Here is a 22966-nt window from a genome sequence, read left to right as displayed (position 1 = left end):
TCAGCTGATGCCCACGGACTCCAGGCTTCTGATCAGCCTGGGTGCCATCCTCTGCTTGTGCTTCAGTCTGCCAGCTTCTTACTACCTGTCTGTGCTTCTCTTTCTTGTTCTATAGAATTATTAGATGCACTTTAAAGTTTATTTCAACTCTAAATCTGTGAGCCTGAGATATTCCTAAAATTAAACACTCACTGGCTTCCCTCCCTCCAAAAAAGAGAGGGCCACCTGAGAGGAGGCCTGTGCTATATGCATATTGTTAATTGTGTCAAATCAGGTAAGGTGGGGAAAGAATCTTGTCCTCCCTATCCCATGGGGTCCCAGTCTCTGTACTAAGGTCTGGGCTATGAATTGTCCATGCTTTGCCAACCTGAATGATGGGAGCCCTATGGGCAGCATCAATGCTATGGGAATTCCAAGGGAAACAAGGTCCAGGTGTGGCCCCACAGCTAGGCCCAGAGCCCAGGATGCCTCAGGTTTCCTGGGAATTTTGTATTGGCTTGAGATTGGAAGTGTAAGATGAACATGCTTAGCCTTTAGGTGGGGGGCACCAACCTGGCACCATTCAGTGCCAACCTGCTGGGTGGCCCAACCCCTCCCACCCATCATCCTTCAGCATCTAGGCTAAGGTTTTGGGAATTCTAGGTGTACAGGAAGGTTCATGTAGGGCTGCTCATTCCAAGAAGAGGATTTAGAAAGGCATTTGTCAATTCACCAATGGGGCAGTCTCATTGGATTTTTTTTTTTTTTTAAAAAGGACTTTAACGGGCATCTAGTATCCTAGTTAATTGCTCTTGAGATAACTGGGAGGTGGGAGGGAAGTAGAGGAAAGGATCATTGAATCCAGTCTTTTTTCTTCCCTTCCCTTCCCCATCCCCACTTTTTAACAGAAGGACCTGAAGACCCTTAGAGGTAACATGATCGGCCTAAAGAAGTGGTTCTCAAACTTTTTACTTAAAGCAAAGTATTATTCTTTGCCATGAGGAATAGGAGAGTCCAGTGACTCTCATATGTGCAAGGGATTTGCAAGTCTAAGTTCCACAGGCTTCTCAGAGGCCCACTCTTGGAGAACCATGGCCTAAAGGCAACAAGAGGCAGGATTCACTTAGTTTGTCCAAGCCCCAAATTCAGCACTCTTTCCATTCTGCCCACACCTGTGCCATTCCCGGCTCTAGTTAGAACCTCGATTGAGGTCTTGGCCCTAGCCAGTACTGAAGTCAAGGTAATGGAAAAATTCCTGACTTTTCTTGGGAATCAGTAACCTAGGTTAGGCTCCTGACCCTTCTGTGGCCTTGCAGATCAATCACTGCCTGTTGTTGTGCTTCCCACCTCTCCCTACCGGTTCCCATCTCGATAAGTTAATCATACTGTGGCAATATGGGAAGAGTCCCACAACAACCCCATGTGGCTGGTGTTATTTCCATTTTGTTCGAGGCTACTGTAGCTAAGACATTTAACCTGAGCGTCAGCTACATAACTGGTACTTGCCAGGGCCCTAGTCTTCTGACTCCATATTCACCAGTGCTTTTGATGGACTCTTGTTTGCTGTGTGCAGAACAAGGGCTTGGGCCCAGGCTTTTAACCCCTAGGCCAGGACTCTATCCATTTAGTTGACTTCAGGTATTTATTAAGTGCCTACTGTGTGCCAGCCACTGATCTTGGCCATGGGAATACACAGGTTTTTTTCTCCCCTCAGCCAATTCTGAGTTTCACAGCAGCCCTGTGAAGGAGGTGCTCCAGGTGTTGTTATCTCCACTTTACAGATTAAGGAAACTGAGGCAGGTTACCCAATTCACTTGGTTTGAAGCAAAGACTGAGAAAAATAGCAACTTTACCAAGGGCTAAATGGAAAGAAGTATTTGAAGGCGGTACCTCTTTGGGTTTCCTGTCAGTGGGAAACTAGTTTCTTCACTGGTGGACAACACCTAGGGAACAGGGACTTGGGTTTGAGTTTGGCTTCCAGTGTCTCAGATAGATAAGGTCCAATGAGGTGACCTCCTTTCCTTTAGGGAGCAGGGTCAGTGGCCCCAGCGCTAACAGTATTCTCACTCCTAATGACATTTCCTCGGCTATGGTCCCCAGAACACATAGTTCCAACCCTGGGGGCTGACGCTCTAAATGAGGATACCACAGGAAGGTCTGCTCTTTGTACTGTGCAGAGGACATAGTGTATCTTGCATCTGGAAAATGTAAAGCAGGTGGGTTGTTTGTTTTTTTTAGATCATTTTATAAAGAAAGAAAATGATCTAGATTGGGAGTTGGGGGAGGGGGGAACATGACCACATTTGCAATGTGAATTACTGGCAGGGTGGGCACTCTAAGCCATACCTCTGGACTCCCAACCAGTCCAGGCTTCCTCCAACCTGGGTCTGTTTTTTGTTTTTCTTCTGGATGGCTCAATTTTAGAACAGGCAGGAACCTCATCAACCACCTAGTCAGGAGCCCTTAACTCTTAAGAACTCATTTTTTTGTGTCCCAGACCCCTTTGTCTGCTGAGGCCTGTGACCCCTTCTCAGAGCAGCCTAGGCTTCATATTTAAACATATAAATGAAAATACAGAGCACTGCAAAGAGAACTAAAAAAAAAACCTCAAATACAGTTTTTTGTTTGGTTTTTTTTTGGTGAGGCAATTGGGGTTAAGTGACTTGCCCAGGGTCACACAGCTAGTAAGTGTTAAGTGTCTGAGGCCGGATTTGAACTCAGGTCCTCCTGACTCCAGGGCCGGTGCTTTATCCACTGCGCCACCTAGCTGCCCCTAATTCCAGTTTTTAATAACTAGTTGTTAGGAACTTGTCTTTTAAGAGCCTCAGTTTGCTCCCCTGTAGCTCCCTACACATTCTCCTAGCTCTGCCCTTAGGGACCAAACAAAACAAATCTAATTAATTAATCTGTCTTCCATGTAACAGCTGTCTAATATCTGGAAACAAGCCCAGTTCTTTTCTTCAGGCCAAACATCCGTTCCTTCCATAGATGCTCGCATGACATGGACTTGAAAAGCCCCACCATCTTGCCCACCCACTTCTGGATGCTATCTAGTTTATCACCTTTTTTTAAAGGTGCCCACAAAGAAAAAATTAAAAAGGAAAAAAAAAAAGTGGTGCCCACAACTGCACATCACACTCCACATGTTGCCTGGCTAGTGCAGAGAGGGCAGCATGACTATCACCTCATTTCTTTCAGGGTCTCGCCCCATTCATTGTAGGCAGGAGCGTTGGTTGCCGTAGGTAAGCTACAAGTCTGGAGGGATTTGAAAAAAGAAAGGTAACAATAGAAGGGTGGGCAGGGAAACTGATAATGTAGTGACTTGAATACTGGAAATTCATGACTGCTCAGTTCATAGTTATAAGATTTTTGAGCTGAAAGGAGATTTAAAGATACCTAATCCAACTCCCTACAGAGGAGGAAAGTGAGGACGAGAGGGGAGGTGAGCCATAGTCACATAGGTTGTAGGTGGCAGAGTTGGGATTTGAACTTGGGTATCCTAAATCTGTAGCTGACATTTTTTCCTACCATGTGCTGCTGTTTTGGGTCATAAATGGCAGAGTCAGAATTAGAATCCAGATCTTCTGTCTTCAGATCCAGTGCTCTTGTCTAGTCTAACTTTGTCCTGATCAGGAATTCTCTGTAAGCATTCCTAACATGACCATCCTGCCTTCAGTAATGAGCTCACTAACCTTGTGAATCAGTCTATTCCACTTGTGGGCAGCTTGAATAGTTGAGAAATGTTTTCTAAGGCAATGCTATGGGAGTTTTACCCAACTGTCTGCCTTACTTTTGCAGATTTCATGGAACCACAGACTTTCAGAGTCATTACATTGTCAATTCAATATAACATTTATTGAAAGAATGCTATGTGTTGGGCACTATGGGAAATGTATATGAATAAGATGTAGTCCCTGCCCACAAGGAGCTCACAGTCTAGTAGGAAGATACACCATATACACAAAAAGAACAAGACAGGAAGTGATCAAGGCTATAGAAGAAATACATTTCTGGGGACAAGAGACCACTTCTAGTCTGGGGGTGGGTGGGAGGGGGAAATCAAGAAAGGCTTCCTGGAGGGGATGGCACCATCTAAGGATGGGCCTGGAAGGATGAAGAGGCTTTCTAGAGAAGTAAGAGAAAAGATGTGGGGGTAGGAAAATGTAGGGTGATGAGAAAATTGGGTGGTTAAGTTTGACTGGAGGATAGGGCAAGTATTGAGAAACCTTAGAAGTCTGGAAACTGAGGGATAGATGAAATAAGGCCTTGTAAGAAAGACTGGGGAGTTTGGATCTCATAGGTAGTAGGGAGTTGTTCAGGGTTTCTCAGTAGGGGAGTGAAATGATTAAAGCAGGAATCCCTCACACCAGTAGCTCTTGAATCTATCAGCCATATACACCTTAGTACTGAGTGATGATGCCCAATCCTAAATACAAGAGGGGGAATGGGGCTGAAAGAAAGGAACAAAAGGCACAAACCTTCAGGCCTGAAGCTAGACATTGTTACTGTCACAATTTGGGGTAAGATCACCCCCATTTTCCCTGCCATCTTGGGGACTTCTCTGTTTGCTTTCAGTGCCCTGAGACGAGGCTGAGACAGCAGCTATATACAGGAGGAAGCCACTTAGAAGTGAGCAAAGGGGAGGCATGACTGGGCTTCTGGTGCTAAAGAATCCTGCTTGAGTAGGTCAGGATGGAGCCGTGGGTGGAGACTTAGAGGCCAACGGGAGTGGGGTCCCCAGTCTCCTCTCCCAGAGCATTTGTAGGCTGGGCCTGGAGTTCAGCAGCTGGGCCGGAAGAGGCGGCAGGAGCAGACACTGCGGAAGAAGCGGCAGTGGCATATAGCACACGGGTTGCAGCAGGGTGATGCCAGGGGCTGGCAGTTGGCCCAGGTGGCCACACAGTTGGCTGGAGGTGGGGGCCGAGGATTGTTCTTCACAAGAGCCTTTTTCTGAGAATGAGGAGATAACCAGTCACTTTGGAGTCCCTCTTCTCCGCACTAAGTCCCATTAAGCCTTGGGCTTCGCCCATTAGGCATCCTCCCCACCACCTACCCCCACCATCCACCCACCAGTACCCTTCACCCCAACATCTCCAGACTGGACCTTCCCTGAACCCAGCCTAGCCCCAAATGGTGGTTTTCCCCAGGTAGTAGCTTAGGTCTTTGCTTTTATTTCTATTATATGTTATTATTATTATTTTTCATTATGTTATTGTTACTCATATTTCCACAGTAGGGCTTTAAGATTTACAGAATGCTTCCTTTACAATGTCCAAATGAGGTAGGTTTTATGAGAATTATTAGACCCCGTTCTCCAACTTTCTTCCCAGGACAGGCAATTTGCTCAAGGTCAAACAGCTAGTAACATTAGAGTCAGGACTTAACTGGTATCCCTGGAAGCTCCAAATCCAGAACTCTTCTAGCTACTCTGTTTTTTCTCTCCCACTAAGTTTTCTTAGGTTAAAATCATAGACCATCAATGCTGAAACAGCCCTCTTCTGTTACAGATTTGGAAATTGAGGCAGTTTTCTCATCTGTCAAGTGAAGGAGTCAGACAAGGTGACCCCATCATAAAAGTTTTTAGATTCCTTTTCCTCCATTATTATTTTGGGTCCAGCATGGTCACTTAATTATGACAAAAGTCAAGAGTTGTCAAGTCAGTAGCCAGCTGAGATTGTTCCTAAGACTCCTATTTAGTTCAAAGAGAGAATCCATTGTTTCCTAGATGTGTCTGAGTAAAACACAATGGGCCAGAATCCATCGATTCACCTAAGCTAAAATTTCTTTACTTTTTGAACATATCTGAGTTTTCCATCTCATTATCAGCCCTGTACTTCAAAGGCTGCCTGAATAACTTAGAGGGGCTGATTTCTGAATGAAGAAGTAGAAAAGGGGAAGAAACCTTAGTCCTAATTCAATAATTGGCTATTAATATAGCCCCTAAGATCCTTTCAATCCCTAAAGCAGCGATACTGAGAGCTATGTCATTGTTTGACCCTGTAATGATTGGAATGATGCCACCTACTGGAGACTTACTATAGAAAAGCTCCACCATGAAGGAAGGTCTTTGAGGGCAAGACCATGCGTCTTTTCTTTGGTGTCAGGAGGAAGGGGGAGCCGGGTGCTCTGCCTCTCTCTCTCTCTTTCCTTTGGACTCTGGTGGAGAGCAGAGCTAGAAATGTGCTCTCCCTTTAATAGATAGGTGAATGTAGGCCTTTCTCTCTCTCTTTACCAAATTCTTATTCTCCTTAATAAATGCTTAAAGGCCTAACTCTTGCTAAAGCTTATAATTTATTGGCGACCACTCATTAGATATTTTAGACAGACTAGCTAGAATTTTAGCCCGTTACAACCCTAATATCATAGAAAGAGTTGTGAATGGAGCAAGTCGTAAAACCTGATCCATTGCATACTAGTATTGTGATTTTAGGCAAATCAATATTTCTTTTTTTTTTCTTTTTTTTTTGGCGGGGCAATGGGGGTTAAGTGACTTGCCCAGAGTCACACAGCTAGTAAGTGTCAAGTGTCCGAGGCCGGATTTGAACTCAGGTACTCCTGAATCCAGGGCCAGTGCTTTATCCACTGTGCCACCTAGCTGCCCCCAAGTCAATATTTCTAAGCTTCAGTTTTCAATCTGAAAAAAGTTGGTGGTAATCCCTGTTTCCCTCTTCTACTCCCACTGAACCTTCTCTTTTCCCTACTTCATTAGACTGTTGTGGAGATCAGAGGAAGTAATATACATAAAGTGTGTTGTAAATACAGACTATACATAAGTGCATCATGTTGTCATTCCGAAGCTGGGGTGGATGGATGTGTTCTCCAACTTCCATTTCTACCCCTTCATCCCTCTTTTACTTCTGCTGAAGTCCCACCTACCTCAGGGGATTTCTTGGTTTCTGTCTCTTTCCTGATGATCTTCTTGGATTTTTTGTTCAGTGCTTCAAAAGAAACATAGGGAATAGAAGACATGTCTGACAGATGGGGCCAGGAATGGGCTAAAGTGGGAAGAGGGAGGCTCTAGGAAGGTGGCCTATGGGGAGATATTTTGCCGGCCTATTTTAATTCCAGGGACACAAAAGAACAAAAGCCAGGAATTGGGTAAGTGCATCACAAACAAGCAAAGAGGAAGACACAAGAGAACAGAGGACATCTAACAGGCTAGAATGAGAAGAAATTGGATTCTTGCCCACGTGTGGTATCCCTCCCACCCCAGCCTCCCAGGGCCAAAGGGAGCTGCCCCCTTCCTCTCCTTGGGTTCTGGGAATAGTTGAGACTAAGAGGTTGGTGGAATACTGAAAACTGGTCAACCCCTAACACTTGTCTAGACCAAGGACTCTTAACTTTTTTTGTTATGCATCCCTGTGGTAGTCTGGGGAAGCCTATAAACCCTTTCCTAGCATGTTTTCAATGCATAAAAATAAAATACATAGGATTACAAAGGAAGCCAATTGTATTGAAGTAAATAAAGATGCAACCCGCCCCATTCAAATTTATAGACCCACTGAAATCCCACTGGCCTAGGCCCTGTTTTTCAGGCCTTACTAAAGCCCAGCTCTCATACACTGAACATTCGCTATAGAAGGGAATTCGATTGATCTGATTTTTCTCCAGATTTGATTAGTTTAGTTCTGTGGATCAGTATGAATCTGTGACTCTGTGGGCACTTAATGCTGCCAAGGGTCTGAAGGAAAGTCAGGGGAGGTAGAAAGGGCCATAAGATTTTTAAATCTGGAAGGGACCATAGAGATCATTTAGTGCCCCCTCCATCATTTTTTTTGGTTTGTTTTGTTTTTTATGGACCAATGAGGGCTAAGTGACTTGCCCAGGACCACCCAGCTAGTAAGTGTCAAGTGTCTGAGGCCAGATTTGAACTCGGGTACTCCTGAATCCAAGGCCAGTGCTCTATCCACTGTACCACCTAGCTGCCCCTTTTTTTAATTTTAATTTTTAAAAATTTCTTTCTTTTTCTTTTCCTTTTTCTTTCTTTCTTTCTTTTTTTTTTTTTTGCAGGGCAATGGGGGTTAAGTGACTTGCCCAGGGTCACACAGCTAGTAAGTGTCAAGTGTCTGAGGCTGGATTTGAACTCAGGTCCTCCTGAATCCAGGGCTGGTGCTTTATCTACTGCGCCACCTAGCTGCCCCCTCCCTCCATCATTTTAACAAAGACGAATCCTGAAATGCAGAGAGTGGTTTTCAGAAGTGATATTCTCAAGATCACACAGGTACTTGAACCCAGGTCCTGTGGCTCCAAATTCATAGACTGAAAGGGTAGTGGCCACCACTTATCAGGAACAGTGAGGGCCAGAACTTGAGGGGCACCTGCAGGGCACAGGAAACCTCAGACAAAGGGGAATAAAATCCAACCCTTCCAGCCTAGGGGAGAGGAAAAAGAACATGCCCCACCCACTCTAATCCTTAAACCAGAGACAAATTGCTCCCCACTCCCTCTGGTGGCTGGTCAGGCTACTCACCCACAATGGAGACAGAAGGAAAGTCAGGCAGGTTCATGGTAGAGTTTCTTCCCAAGCTCCTGTCCTTACTCCATTTCTCTTCCTCAGCCAGGTGGCAGTAGACAGCCAGGAACCACAGGCAGGCCAGGAGGAAGAGAAGGAACACATGCTTAGCTATCATCCTGGAGCTTCTAAGCAAGACAGAAAAGCAGAGGTCAGGAAGGGTTCTGGAAGTCTGAGGATTGAGGAGAAGGGAAGAGTGTAGGACATCTGCCCTGGACGCTAACCCCATGAGCCACAGAGGGCCCCAGCCCTAAAGCAGAGGAGGAGAGACAAAATGGAGTGGGAGACAAGGGAAAAAAGACAAAAAATGTAGGGCAGACGAGAAAAGATTGTGAGGGGTGGAGGAGGAAGACAGAAGATTGGAGATGTGTTAACTTGGTCTCTGTTGTGCAGCATTCACTATTAGGGCCTGGGTATACCAGAGCAACAATTACAATGAACGTTTATTAGATACCTACTGTATCCCATCCTTAGGGAGTTCATAATCTAGATAACTATGTAAATAATGTCACACAATACATGCATTAAAAAAGGAACCATTAAAAATAAATAAACCAGGGCAGCTAGGTGGTGCAGTGGATAGAGCACCGGCCCTGGAGTCAGGAGTACCTGAGTTCAAATCCGGCCTCAGACACTTAACACACACTTACTAGCTGTGTGACCCTGGGCAAGTCACTTAACCCCAATTGCCTCACTAAAAAAAAAAAATTAAAAAAAAATAAACCACTGTGAAAAGTGTGAGGAGGGGTAGTCAGTCACTAGGCAACAAGCAGTGATTAATTGCTTACTACAGTGGACATTATTAAATGTTTATTGACTGACTGATTGATACTATGTTCCAGGTACTATCCTAAGTTCTGGGTATAAAAGGAAAGGAAAAAGCCCAGTTCCCTGCTCTCAGGAATTTCGCATTCTAATGGAGAAGACAACTTGCAAATAATTATGAACATACAAGATATAGACAGTATAAAAGGGAGATTACCTCAGAGAATGCTTTTCTAGAAATTGTGGTATGAGCTTTAAAGGATGGATAAGAATGTCACAGTCCCGGAGGCAGCTAGGTGGTACAGTGGATAAAGCAATAGGATTCAGGAGGACCTGAGTTCAAATCTGGACTCAGACACTTGACACTTACTAGCTGTGTGACCCTGGTTAAGTCACTTAACCTCCATTGCCCCCTCCCCCCAAACAACAACAACAACAACGAATATCACAGTCCCAGACAAGGAGGTAGAACATTCTAGGCTCAGGGAAAAGTGAGCAAAGAGCAAAGGAATGAAGTTTGGAGAATACAGTGTTTTCAGAGGAAGGATTAATCAGTCTAGTTTGCCTGAAGTGTGGAATGTAGTTAAAGAAACACAAGGATGGGATTCGAATGCACATGTGCAGAGTAAAATAGATTCCATTGCCTCAACTGCTTAGTTAATTATCAGCCAAAGCGGTATATGTTGGGGTGTCGGGGAAGACTTGCACCTCTGGTGTGAGGGCTTTTCAAACCCTTTTCAGGGCTGCTCATCCACCTTTGGTGTCCACCTGCCACCCAACTCTCACCTCTGGCTCCAAGAAGTCGTAGCAGTGCAGTGGCCACACCCCAGTAAAAGCATCTTGGCTGATGAGCTAAACCAGGTTGAAAGTAATGAAGAGGCCTCAAACCTGTTGGTGAATTAGAGGGATGTGTACTCCAAGCATGTGAAGACCTCCTCTGGGGGAATAGGCAGATGAAAACAATTTGTTCTGACAGCCGGGAAGCCAGCTAAAGTGGCTGCTTAGAGCTTGGTCAGATGTCAAAGACACTAAGGTCATCCACTGCATCCTGGGCCATTGCCAGTGGTCCTGACTTTTGTCCTGCCACTCAGGAAGAGGGAGTGAGGCTGATGACTTTGTGCAGCTCTGCCTTAGTTAAAGCCAGTTCATGCACCAGTTAAGACATCACCTCCGATGTCACTGGTCCTTGAAAAATAAAGGATGAACAACAGAATGCAGGGGGGACCGGGGACTGGAGTGGTGAGGCTAACATATGGAAGAAGACTGAAAGGGTAGAGGGTGGCAGATTGTTGAGGGCTTTGAATGCCAGTTAGAGGAGTTTGAATTTTACTACCTGACAGGTAATAGGGAGCCATGAAAGATTTTTTTTTTGGTAGGGGGAGAAAGGGAAAAGGTGGATCTGTGATTTAACTGGTACAAGGAACTCTGTCAGGAAAATCCCTCTACCAAAGTAGACCCAGTAACTTCTCTGGAATATAGTTGAGTTGCCTGGGGAGACAGAGAAAGGTTAACCCGCTTGCCTAGGGGTCACTGCAAGAATGTATCTATCAGTGATAATACTTTAAGTCAGGGCTTGACAGCAACAGTTGCCACTCCCTGCCTCTGCCACTAACAAGTCCTGAGTTGGAGGAAGGGAGAAAATGATTCCTATAGTCTGGACAACCAGGAAGTAGAAAGTAGAGAGGTCATTAACGTTTCATGGTTCTCTTGGCCTGAAGAAAAGAGGAAGGAGGGGCAGCTACATGGCGCAGTGGATAGAGCACTGGCCCTGGATTCAGGAGGACCTGAGTTCAAATCTGACCTCAGACACTTGACACTAGCTGTGTGGTCCTGGGCAAGTCATTTAACCCCAACTGCCCTGAAAAAAAAAAGGGGGGGGGCAGATTGAGAAGAGGGAGAGCTAAGAAGAGTAGAAGAAAGGACACTCTTGGAAAGGAATCCTAGCAGAGCTGGGTGACCTTGACCCAGGCAAAGAGCAATCCAGGGAGCCGGCAAGAATCTCGATCAAGTGAAGGAACCAGGGAGAAATGTCCCTAAGCCTTGACTCAGTATCCATTCTCTGTACTTGTGATTGCCTGATTTACAAATAATCTAACCCTATGGCATCCTCATTGTTGGTATTAAAGACTGTCTTATTCACTGTGAGGCGCTTCTGGAAATTGCATTGAATTTGTTGCCAGCAAAACTATTTCCTGATAGGAGGAGAAAAGGAAATATAAGGAGGAAACCGAGTTCCTTCTATCCTTGAATTGATTTTGGTAAGAGGAGGATAGAGAGAGGGTCCTTGATGACAAATGTACACCTTACTCATCTCTCCTTTTAAGAATCCTTCAGGAGGGCAGCTAGGTGGTACAGTGGATAGAGCAGTGGCCCTAGAATCAGGAGGACCTGAGTTCAAATCCAACCTCAGACACTTAACACTTACTAGCTGTGTGACCCTGGGCAAGTCACTTAACCCCAATTGCCTTACCTCCCCCCCCCCCCCAAAAAAAAAAAGAATCCTTCAGGGGGCAGCTAGGTGGTACAGTGGATAAAGCACCGGCCCTGGATTCAGGAGTTCAAATCTAGCACTTGACACTTACTAGCTGTGTGTCCCTGGGCAAGTCACTTAACCCTCATTGCCCCACCAAAAAAAAAGGAAAAAACAATCCTTCAAAGGACAGTTCAGTGCTGCCTCTGATTCTCTCCAATTATTAGCACACACTCCTTCTTGAAAATACTTTGTATATACACCTTGTATCTACTTACTTGTGTACATATTGTATCCTTCGTAGGAGAATGAAAGTTTCTTGTGTGAAGGAACTGATTTTGTTTTTGTTATTGTATCCTCAGCCCTTGTCCCAGTGCCTGATCTCTTAATAAATATTTGTCGAATTGACTGCTAGGACCTCTTCATAGCAAACACAGTCCATCTAAGCTCCGAGATTGTGGGCACAATACACGTTTTCTTAGCAGGCTATATAGATGTGACTACATTTAGGAGACTTGAATGTTGTCTCTCGCCTGAATTCATGGATGCAGCCCAATTGGATTTCTGAGCAGGCATGATAGACCCAGGTTGCCTGTATCCTTGAATCTAAGTTTCTAGACCTCAGCCTCTTCGGTATAAAGAGGTAGATGCAGGGGGCAGCTAGATGGCACAGTAGATAAAGCACTGGCCCTGGATTCAGGAGGATCTGAGTTCAAATCTGAACTCAGACACTTGACACTTACTGGCTGTGTGACCCTGGGCAAGTCACTTAATCCTCATTGCCCTGCAAAATAATAATAATAATAATGAAGTAGATTCAGTCCTTTGTTGACTCCTCTGCTTCCCCCACTCCCAATTCCTTTTCCTAAAAACCAGGGATTCGAGGGGCAGCTAGGTGGTGCAGTGGATAGAGCACCGGCCCTGGATTCAGAAGGACCTGAGTTCAAATCCGGCCTCAGACACTTAACACTTACTAGCTGTGTGACCCTGGGCAAGTCACTTAACTCCAATTGCCTCACCAAAAAACAAACAAACAAACAAAAAACCCAGGGATTCCCTTGGCTCCTGGGCCAAACCCTGAGTTGTGCAGCATCAAGGGTTGGGCTGGAGAAGAGGTGTGCTGCAGTGGGCTCAGCTGTTTCCACACCAGGGTCCCCTGCCTGAAACAGGCATCTTTCCACCCAGGCCCCAGGTCCTCCCTCTTTCCAGATTACCTATTTCTTGGCTTTGACGGAGAGCCTTGCTTCATGTGTCAGCAGCTCTCTTGGGGCTGTGGATATTCAGTCCTCACAGGAAACAATACTTTCCTGAGCCACAGGCAAACATCTGTCTCTCCTTTGTTAAGTCTGTTGGGTTTTCCTGCCTTCTTCCCTCCTTTTCCCTCTCACCGTCCTCTTCTCCCATTTTTACCATTACCTTTCATCATTGGGAATGTGTCCATTATGGGCCTGTCATTAACTCTTCTCTACCAACTTTGATGAACTGAGTTGGTGGGGAGAGAGGAAGAAAGAAGAAAAGTGCCTTGGGCTGGTCTATCTAGGCCATAGTATGAGCTCCGCTGCTGATTGCTGTGTGACTCTGGTCAAGTCTTCTCTCTTTTCTGGGTCTCCTCTTTTTTTTTTTTTTGGTGAAGCAATTGGGGTTAAGTGACTTGCCCAGGGTCACCCCCCCCCCCATTTTTTTTAAGTGGCTGAGGCCAGATTTGAACTCAGGTCCTCCTGACTCCAGGGCCAGTGCTCTATCCACTGTGCCACCTAGCTGCCCCATAGAAAACATCCCTTGCTTCTTTTGTGTGTGTGTGTGTGTGTGTGTGTGTGTGTGTGTGTGTGTGTGGTTTTGGTGAGGCAATTGGGGTTAAGTGACTTGCCCAGAGTCACACAGCTAGTCAGTGTTAAGTGTCTGAGGTCGGATTTGAACTCAGATCCTCCTGACTCCAGGGCCAGTGCTCTATCCACTATGCCACCTAGCTGCCCTGGGTTTCCTCTTTTTAAGAAAGGAATTGATTCTTTCACAACATGACTAATGCAGAAATGTGTTTAATGTGATTATACATATGTAACCCATATCAGATTGCTTGCTGTCGTGGGGAGGGAGAAAAATTTGGAACTAAAAATCTTATGAAAACAAATGTTGAAAACTATCTTTACATGTAACTGATTTTAAAAGTTAAAAAAGGGCTGAAAAAGTTGCTCCCTAAGGCTCTTTGGACTCTGAATAGGCATTCATGACTGAGGCTCCTTAGTCACTAAGTCAAAGCAGTTAAGGACCTTTGTATCTGATAATGATTCCTAGTTCTTAAAGTTCCTCATCTATCCCTTCTTAGGGAAATGAGTCCTTAGCTGAGGCAGCTAGATGGCTGAATGGATGGAGTGCTGGGCCTGGAGTCAGACAGACCTGAGTTCAAATCTAGCCTCAGACTAGCTGTTTGATCCTGGGCATGTCACTGAACCTCTGTTTTAATTCACTGGAGAAGGAAATGGCAAACCACTTCAGTATCTTTGCCAAGAAAACCCCACAGACAGTATTAGTGTGTCCAGGGGATCATTAAGAGTTGGACACAATTAAACAACAGGAGCAGCTAAATGGTAGAGTAAATGGAATACCAGACTTGGAGTCAAGAAGACTTGAATTTGTATTCTGCCTCAGACACTTAGTATCTGTGCAATCTGAGCAAAGTCATTTCCCCTTTCCCAATCTCAGTCTTTCCTCATCTGTAAGATGGGGATAATAATAGTAACTACCTCAGAGGCAGTGAGGTGGTGCAGTGGGTAGAGTTCTGGGCTTGGAGTCAGTTAGTTGTTCAGTCATTTCAGTCATGTCTGATTCTATGTGACCCCATTTGGGGTTTTCTTTCTAGAAATCTTGGAGTGGTTTGCCATTTCCTTCTCCAGCTCATTTTACATATGAGGAAACTGAGGCAAACAGGGTCAAGTGACTTGCCTAGGGTCACATAGTTAGTAAGTATCTGAGGCCAGATTTTGAATTCAGGAAGCTGAGTCTTCCTGACTTCAGGCCCAGTGCTCTATACACTGTGCTACCAATCTGCCCTAGAGTCAAAAAGACTTTAGTTCAAACCCAGCCTCAGACACTTACCAACTGTGTGACTCTTGGCAAGTCACTTAACCTCTGTCTCAATTTCCTCAATTATAACATGGAGATAATAATAGTGTCTACTTCCCAGGGTTGTTGTAAGGATCAAAAATATATGTAAAATGTTTTATAAGCCTTAAAGCTCCATATAAATGTTGGCCATTATTATTCTATGCCCTGAAAGGCAAAATCTGGGTCAAGCACTTCTTCTTCTTTTTTTTTTTTTAGTGAGGCAATTGGGGTTAAGTGACTTGCCTGGGGTCACACAGCAAGTAAGTGTTAAGTGTCTGAGGCCGGATTTGAACTCAGGTACTCCTGACTCCAGGGCCGGGGCTCTATCCACTGTGCCACCTAGCTGCCCTGGTCAAGCACTTTTTTTTTTTTTTTAGTGAGGCAATTGGGGTTAAGTGACTTGCCCAGGGTCACACAGCTAGTAAGTATTAAGTGTCTAAGGCCAAATTTGAACTCAGGTACTCCTGACTCCAGGGCTGGTGCTTTATCCACTGTGCCACCTAGCTGTGCCCTCTTAACTCTCTTAAGGAAGCCCTCAAAACCTATTTCCCTAGGATGACCACATGTTAAAGGATAAGTTGGTTATCAGCTTCCGCAATCATGAAAGCTCTGGTCAGAGCATCATAGATTGAGAAATGGGAGGGAATCTTATATATCAACAAAATCCAAACCTCATTTTGCAAATGAAGAAGCTGAGGCCCAAGGAGTGAAATGATTTACCCAAGGTCACAAAGTCCCTGAACTAGGATGGTCTTATAGGGGAAGAAGAAGAAGAAGATCATTTTTACTGCCTTATTTCCCTAATATATGACAGTAGTGACCTGAGAATGACTCAATATAATTTCCTCTGGACTTACAACAGCACAACAAACATTAAACACCTACTGTGTGTAAAGTACTATTCTAAATGTTGGGGAAGATACTAAGTTTAGATAAGACAACACTTTCCCAAACTGTAAAGCAGCCTGAGAAAAGTTAGGTATAGACCAACATTTCATGCCCTATACAAAGATGAGATACAAAAGGATATTTAACATAGATATAAAAAGTTACATAATAAACAAATTAGAGGAACAAGGAACCTTTCACAACTATGGAGAGGGGAAGTATTCATGATCAAATAAGGAACAGGGAGGCCCACACAGGATAATTTTGATTACTTAAAATGAGAAAGTTTTTGCACAAACAAAATTAAAGCAGTTTAAATTTGAAAAAAAATTCTTTGCAGAAAGTTTCTCTGATAAAGGTCTTATATATAAGATATATAAAGCACTGAGATTCAAATTCATGAGAATAAGGGTCACTCCTTAATGGATAAGTTGTCAAAGGGGATGGAGAAGAAGGTCTCAAAGGACAATATCCAAGCCATTGACAATTATATAAAACAAAATGCTCCAAAACTCCGATAGAGATATAAATAGCAAAAGAACTCTGAATTTCCATCTCATACCCATAACATTGGCGAAGATGACAGAAAAGGAAAGTGGTCATTGTTGGAGGGTCTGCAGAAACACAGGCACACTAATGGACTGCTGGTGGAGCTGTGGAATGGTTGGACCATTCTGGAAAGTAATTTGGAAAGTCACTCAACTGACCCAGCAATACCACTACTAAGTTAATATCCTAAAGAAATCAAGGAAATATAAAAGGAGCTATGTATAAATAAAATATTTATGGTAGCTCTTTTTTATAGCAAAGAACTAGAAACAAAGGAGGTACCTATCAATTAGGGAATGGCTGATCAAATTATGGTGTATGAATGTAACAGAATATTGTTATGCCATAAGAAATAACAAAAGGCTGACTTCAGAGAAATGTAGGAAGGCTTTTGTTTTGGGGTTTGTTTTTTGTTTTTTTTGTGTGTGTCTGTGAGGCAATTGGGGTTAAGTGACTTGCCCAGGGTCACACAGCTAGTAAGTGTTAAGTGTCTGAGGTCGGATTTGAACTCAGGTACTCCTGACTCCAGGGCTGGTGTTCTATCCACTGCACCATCTAGCTGCCCCAGAAGGCTTTTGTATGAGCTGATAAAGAGTGAAGTGAACATTGATTGTACCAGGCACCTCACCAAGTGCTTTTACAAGTACTACTTTATTTGGTCTTCACAACAACCTTAGACAGTAAATGCTATTATTATTATTTCCATTTTATAATTTAAGAAACTGAGTCAGTCAAGGTTAAATGACTTGCCCTAAGTCATACAGCCAGTCTAAGGCTGAATTTGAACTCAGTTCTTCCTGACTCCAGTCCCAGTAGTCTGTTTACTTCATCACTTAACTGGAGAGACAAAGCCAGGTGCCCAGATATCTCCAGCTACCTGGATGGAGAGATCAGTGGCATCATTATTAAATTTTCAGCAAACACAAAGCTGGGGAAGGACAGCTAACCCATTAGTTGACAGAGCCAGGATCCAAAAATATTTTGTAAGATCAAAAAATGTTGTTGTTGTTCAGCCATGTCCAATTCTTTGTGACCCCATTTGGAGTTTTCTTGGCAAAGATCGTGGAGTGATTTGTCATTTCCTTTTCCAGCTCATTTTACAGATGAGAAAAATGAGGCCATTAGGGTTAAGTGACTTGCCCAGGTCACACAGCTAGTAAGTGTCTAAAGCTGGATTTAAACTCAGGTCTTCCTGCCTCTAAGCACAAGTTCTACCCATTGTATGGTCCAGCTAATAGAGTATCAGAGGGAGGATTTGAAATCAGACTCCAGATGCATTAGTGTTCCAAGGTGTGTTTCCTCAATAGCATATGAACTCCACTTTTTGTAGTAGCAAAAAACTGGGGGAAAAGTTGATGCCTATCAACTGGGGAATGGCTAAACAATTTGTGGGACATGAGCACAATGGAATATTACTGTCTTGTAAGAAACAATGGGGCAGCTAGGTGGCGCAGCGGATAAAGCACTTGCCCTGGATTCAGGAATACCTGAGTTCAAATCTGGCCTCAGACACTTGACACTTACTAGCTGTGTGACCTTGGGCAAGTCACTAAACCCCCATTGCCCCGCAAAAAAAAAAAAAAAAGAAAGAAACAATGGATTTGATGATTACAGATAAATGTGGGAAGAACTGATGCAAAAGAGAACTAAGCAAGAGCAGAAAAAATATACACTACAGAAAAAAATAACTACAATGATGTAAATTGAAAGAGCAAAAAAGACAGAACTGAACTCTGTAATTTTACTGACCAAGTTTAGCCCTGATGAAGAGATGAAAAAAAGGTACCTCCCTGCTTCTTTGCAAAGGTGGGGAATTTAATAAATGTTTTTTTCAGGGCATCTAGGTGGCCCAGTGGATAAAAGCATCGGCCCTGGATTCAGGAGGACCTGAGTTCAAATCTGGCCTCAGACACTCGACACTTACTGGCTGTGTGACTCTGGGCAAGTCACTTAACCCTCATTGCCCCACAAAAAAACCCCCACCAAAAACCAAAATGTTTTTTTCATCCATTCATTCAAGGGTTCAGAACATGGCATATATTATCAGACAGTGGATGTGTTGGTTAGTTTTGCTGAACTACTTTTTCCCCCTCCTTTTCTTTTTCTTTCTTTTTTTTTTTTTACTGAGGCAATTGGTATTAAGTGACTTGCCCAGGGTCATACAGCTAGTAAGTGTGAAGTGTCTGAGGCTGGATTTGAACTCAGGTACTCCTGACTCCAGGGCCGGTGCTCTATCCACTGTGCCACCTAGCTGGCCCTGTCCTATTGTATTTGTTTTAATTAAATTTTTTTTTTTTTTTTGCGGGGCAATTAGGGTTAAGTGGTTTGCCCAGGGTCACACAGCTAGTAAGTGTTAAGTGTCTGAGGCCAGATTTGAACTCAGGTACTCCTGACTCCAGGGCCAGTGCTCTATCCACTGCACCACCTAGCTGCCCCCCTATTGTATTTTAAAGAACACTGTTAAATATTTCCTGATTACATTTTAATCTGGTTCAGTGATCTGGGGAGTGTTGCCAATCACAATATGGCCCTTGGGCTTTGTGTTTGACATCTCTAAGTGATATTTTGGTTCTATCTGTAACCTGTTGAGGCCGATACCATGCCCTCCTACAATTTCATTCATCAAGTGCCTACCATGATGCACTCACTGTACTTTGCCCACCCAGAGTCTCCAATGCCCTAGACTGAGCTTGAGATTGGGTAGTCCAATGGTCTCACTCAGGTCAGTTTTGATGTTCTCATGCTTACACCATCAGTCCTTTCCTTCTATTTCAATCTTCTTGCTCCTGTTCCCCAAACTCTGTTTTCTCAAGGCTCTTTCCTTTTGTCTGTCTTTTCTCCTTTCTTCCTATACCTTCAATATTCCAGGCTACCCCTCCTCAGGGTCCTTGGATTGCTTATATGCACTTTGTATGATTCTCCTTGCTCCTTAATATACTTATAAGACTAATCATTTTTACATCTGAGTAGCTGTGGCAAGATGTGCACGGTTGGAGCAAATTCCTAGAATCTCTACTTTATTTCCATTACTTCAATCAACTTTCACGAGCTCATTTTGTGTGTGTGTGTGTGTGTGTGTGTGTGTGTGTGTGTGTGTGCTGGGCAATGAGGGTTAAGTGTCTTGCCCAGGGTTGGACAGCTAGTAAGGGTCAAGGATCTGAGGCCAGATTTGAACTCAGGTCTTCCTGAATCCAGGGCCAGTGCTTTATCCACTGAACCACCTAGCTGCCCCCTCATGAGCTCATTTTGAGGAGCACAATTTCATCTTTAGGAGGTCAAGTATATCCTGTGGGTAACAGATGAGAGGACTGGACTCTATTGGCTTCAGTTTCCTTCCAGCTCTGGATTTTTTTAATCTATGAGGATAATAGAAGCAGCTGGATGGGGTTGTGGATAGAGTGCTGGACCATGAGTCAGGAAGACCTGAATTCAAAGCTAGCCCCAGACACATAATGACTGTTTGACCTTGGGCAAGTCATTTAACCTCTATTTGCCCCAGGTTCCTCAACTATAAAATGGGCATAACAATAGCACCTACCTCCCAGGGCTGTTATGAGGATCAAATGAGAGAATATTTGTAAAGTGCTAAACACAGTGCCTGCACATAGTAGGTGCTTTATAAATGCTTCCTTTTCTTTACCTTTCTCCTTCCTTCCTATGATTCTGAGTCAAACAATGTAGCCCTAGGTTTTGGGGAGCTAGAGGGCAGAGTAATGTCATTGTGGCAGGGGGAAGGAGGCTTATAGACCTGATCTGCGAGCCAAATAGGTATCCTTCCTTCCAGCTCTAAATCTGTGATCCCACAAATTCTTTGAGGTAAACAGTAAATACTTTCCATTTTACAGATGGAGAAACTGAGACTTAGAGAGGCAAAGGGTCTTGTACAAGGTCACACAAGGAATAACCTGCACATAGTAGATTCGAACATGGAATGGGCTTCCTTGGGAGATAATGGGTTCCCAAGTGGAGGATATATGACTACTTTTTTCTTTCTTTCTTTTGCAGGGCAATGAGGGTTAAGTGACTTGCCCAGGGTCACACAGCTAGTAAGTGTCAAGTGTCTGAGGCTGGATTTGAACTCAGGTCCTCCTGAATCCAGGGCTGATGATTTATACACTGCACCACCTAGCTGCCTCAATGACTACTTTTTAGGAATGAAATAAAGTATTTAGGCCTTTAAGGCACTTGGTCTAAGCTAGGTCATCTTGCTAACCCCTTCAATTTTATAAATTAGGACACTGAAGGTCAGAGAAGGGAAGGGATTTACCTGTTGTCACACAGGTAGTAATCAACAGAGCTGGAATTCAAAACCAGACATTCTGAATCCAAAGTCACTACTTTACCCCTTATGTCATGCATGGATATTTTTGAAAGGATTCCTGCTTAAGTAGGGATTGGCCTAAATGACTTCTGATGTTCCTTCCAGCTCTGAGATTGTCTTTTCATTCCATGGACACATGGGCAGGTGTCCATGTAGATCCAGGTAGAGGCTAGGAAGAGCTGGCAGAATTAGTAGGTTAGCTCAAATCCTCTGATCTATTCTCAATAATCATCACCTGAGACACACCTTAGTGATCACTTTCCATCCACCCCTGCCCCAAAACTCAACAGTTTCATTTTCTTGTGGATGGTCTCCTGCTCATTTCCTTGGTCAGAAGTAGAACTAGGAGTCAGAATGAGTGGTTTGTTATTCAATTTAAGAATCATTACAGCAGGGCAGCTAGGTGGATACAGCACCAACCCTGGATTCAGGAAGACCTGAATTCAAATCTGGCCTCAGACACTTTACACTTACTAGCTGTGTGACCCTAGGCAAATCACTTAACCCCAATTGCCTCACCACACACACACACACAAAAAGACTCTTTGGGGCAGCTAGGTGGCGCAGTGGATAAAGCACCGGCCCTGGATTCAGGAGGACCTGAGTTCAAATCCAGCCTCAGACACTTGATACTTACTAGTTGTGTGACCCTAGGCAAGTCACTTAACCCTCATTGTCCTGCCCCCCCCAAAAGAACTAAGGTGGAATCACAGAAAGATCAAGGAAGAGGCCTTAGAATCATAAGATGTAAGAACTAGAATGGCCCCAAAAGAGAATCTATTCTAACCCTCTTCTTGCCCTTATTTTACAGGAGGAGAAAATAAAGCCAAGAGAAAGCTTAACATGGCCAAGGTCTCCCACTGCATCTGGGTCCATCTCCAGTTGTCCTGACCTCTATCTTGCCACTGGACCCACATGTCTCCAGAGGAGAGAGTGAGGTTGCTGACTGCACAGCCCTGTCTCATTTAAATCCAATTCATTGCAAGTCATGACAACATCCCTGATGTCATAGTGCTCTTTCTTCAAAACTCAAACACATGCTGGAGGGACTGGATCTAGGGGCTGGGAGGTGAAAGAGAAATTCTTTTACTGTCACTCCAAATTACTCCTTCTTTGGGGATTGACTGGAATTGCTCCATCACTAGACAGGCCTTCTGTTCAAGTGTGTGATTTCAAACTGACTTGCTGTGTTATACAAAGATTAAGAGGCATGTCTAATATTTTTTAACCAATCACTGTCTGGCTTTGTCTGTCTTTACCCAGTGATTAAAAGCAAAGTCACTAACAAGTGATCACAGAAGTAGCAAGGTATAATAGACAAAAAAAAAGGGCACAAGATTTGGTGTTAGAAGACTTGGGTCTGGGGACAGCTAGGTGGCACAGTGGATAAAGCACCGGCCCTGGATTCAGGAGGACCTGAGTTCAAATCCAGCCTCAGACACTTGACACTTACTAGCTGGGTGACCCTGGGCAAGTCACTTAATCCTCATTGCCCTGCAGAAAAAAAAAAAAGACCTGGGTCTAAATTTCATCTCTTACCCATACCAGCTTCTACAAATCACTTTACTTCTCAAGGTCCAAGTTTCTTTCTCAGGAAGATGAGAGGATTGGATGAGGTGATCTCAGGGGTCCTTCCCTTCCAGCTCTAAGTTGATGAGCTTACTTATAAAATGAAAACACTTGATGGTCTAATGAAATAAGCATTAGACTTGGAGTCAGGAAAATTGAGTTCAAATGCTGGTTTCCAAACTTGAACAAATCATTTTATGTCTTTGTGTCTCAGTTTCATCAGATGTAAAATGAGGATGATTTGATCCTCAGAACACAGGTCCAGAGCTTGAAAGGACCTCAGAGTCCATCTAATCTAACCCCTTCATTTCATGGAGAAGGAAACCGATGCCCAGAGAGATTGTATCACAAAGGTAACAAGCATCAGGGACAATATTACACTTCCTACTTCATAGGATTATTTTCTTTCTCTTTAGCCATTTTTCAGTCATGTCTGACTCTTCATGACCCCATTTGGAGTTTTCCTGGCAAGATGGGGGAGTGATTTGCATTTCCTTCTCCAGCTCATTTTATAGATGAAGAAACTGAGACTTGCCCAGGGCCACATGGTTAGCAAGTATCTGAGGCTAGATTTGAACTCAGGAAGATGAGTCTTCCTGACTCCAGGCCTGGCAATCTATGACACCTAACTGCCCAGGACTGATAAAAATTAAGATGCTATAGAGAGGTGATACTATTATTGTCATCGTCACCATTATCATCAAATTAAAGTAAACACAACTAGAGTAGGTAGGGACCTCAGAAGGCATCTAATGACAATTCCTTCCTTTTACAGATGAGGAAACGGGCCCAGAGAAAGTGAAGTGACTTG

The 22966-nt window shown here is 43.9% G+C and overlaps 1 protein-coding gene across 1 annotated transcript; it reads right to left on the bottom strand.

The window, feature by feature from the left end:
• Positions 1 to 4758: 4758 nt before the first annotated feature.
• LOC122739930 (agouti signaling protein) lies at positions 4759 to 8609 on the bottom strand. Its single transcript, XM_043981662.1, has 3 exons — positions 8450 to 8609; positions 6856 to 6917; positions 4759 to 4929 (listed from the first exon to the last, which is right to left on the bottom strand). Exons 1-3 carry the CDS (start codon positions 8607 to 8609, stop codon positions 4759 to 4761), a joined length of 393 nt encoding a protein of 130 aa, XP_043837597.1.
• Positions 8610 to 22966: the final 14357 nt, after the last annotated feature.

Source organism: Dromiciops gliroides, chromosome 2 (genome assembly GCF_019393635.1).
Source record: "Dromiciops gliroides isolate mDroGli1 chromosome 2, mDroGli1.pri, whole genome shotgun sequence".
NCBI classification, from domain to species: domain Eukaryota; kingdom Metazoa; phylum Chordata; class Mammalia; order Microbiotheria; family Microbiotheriidae; genus Dromiciops; species Dromiciops gliroides.
Note: the sequence above shows the minus strand (reverse complement) of the source record. Positions and strands in the feature narration are given on the sequence as shown.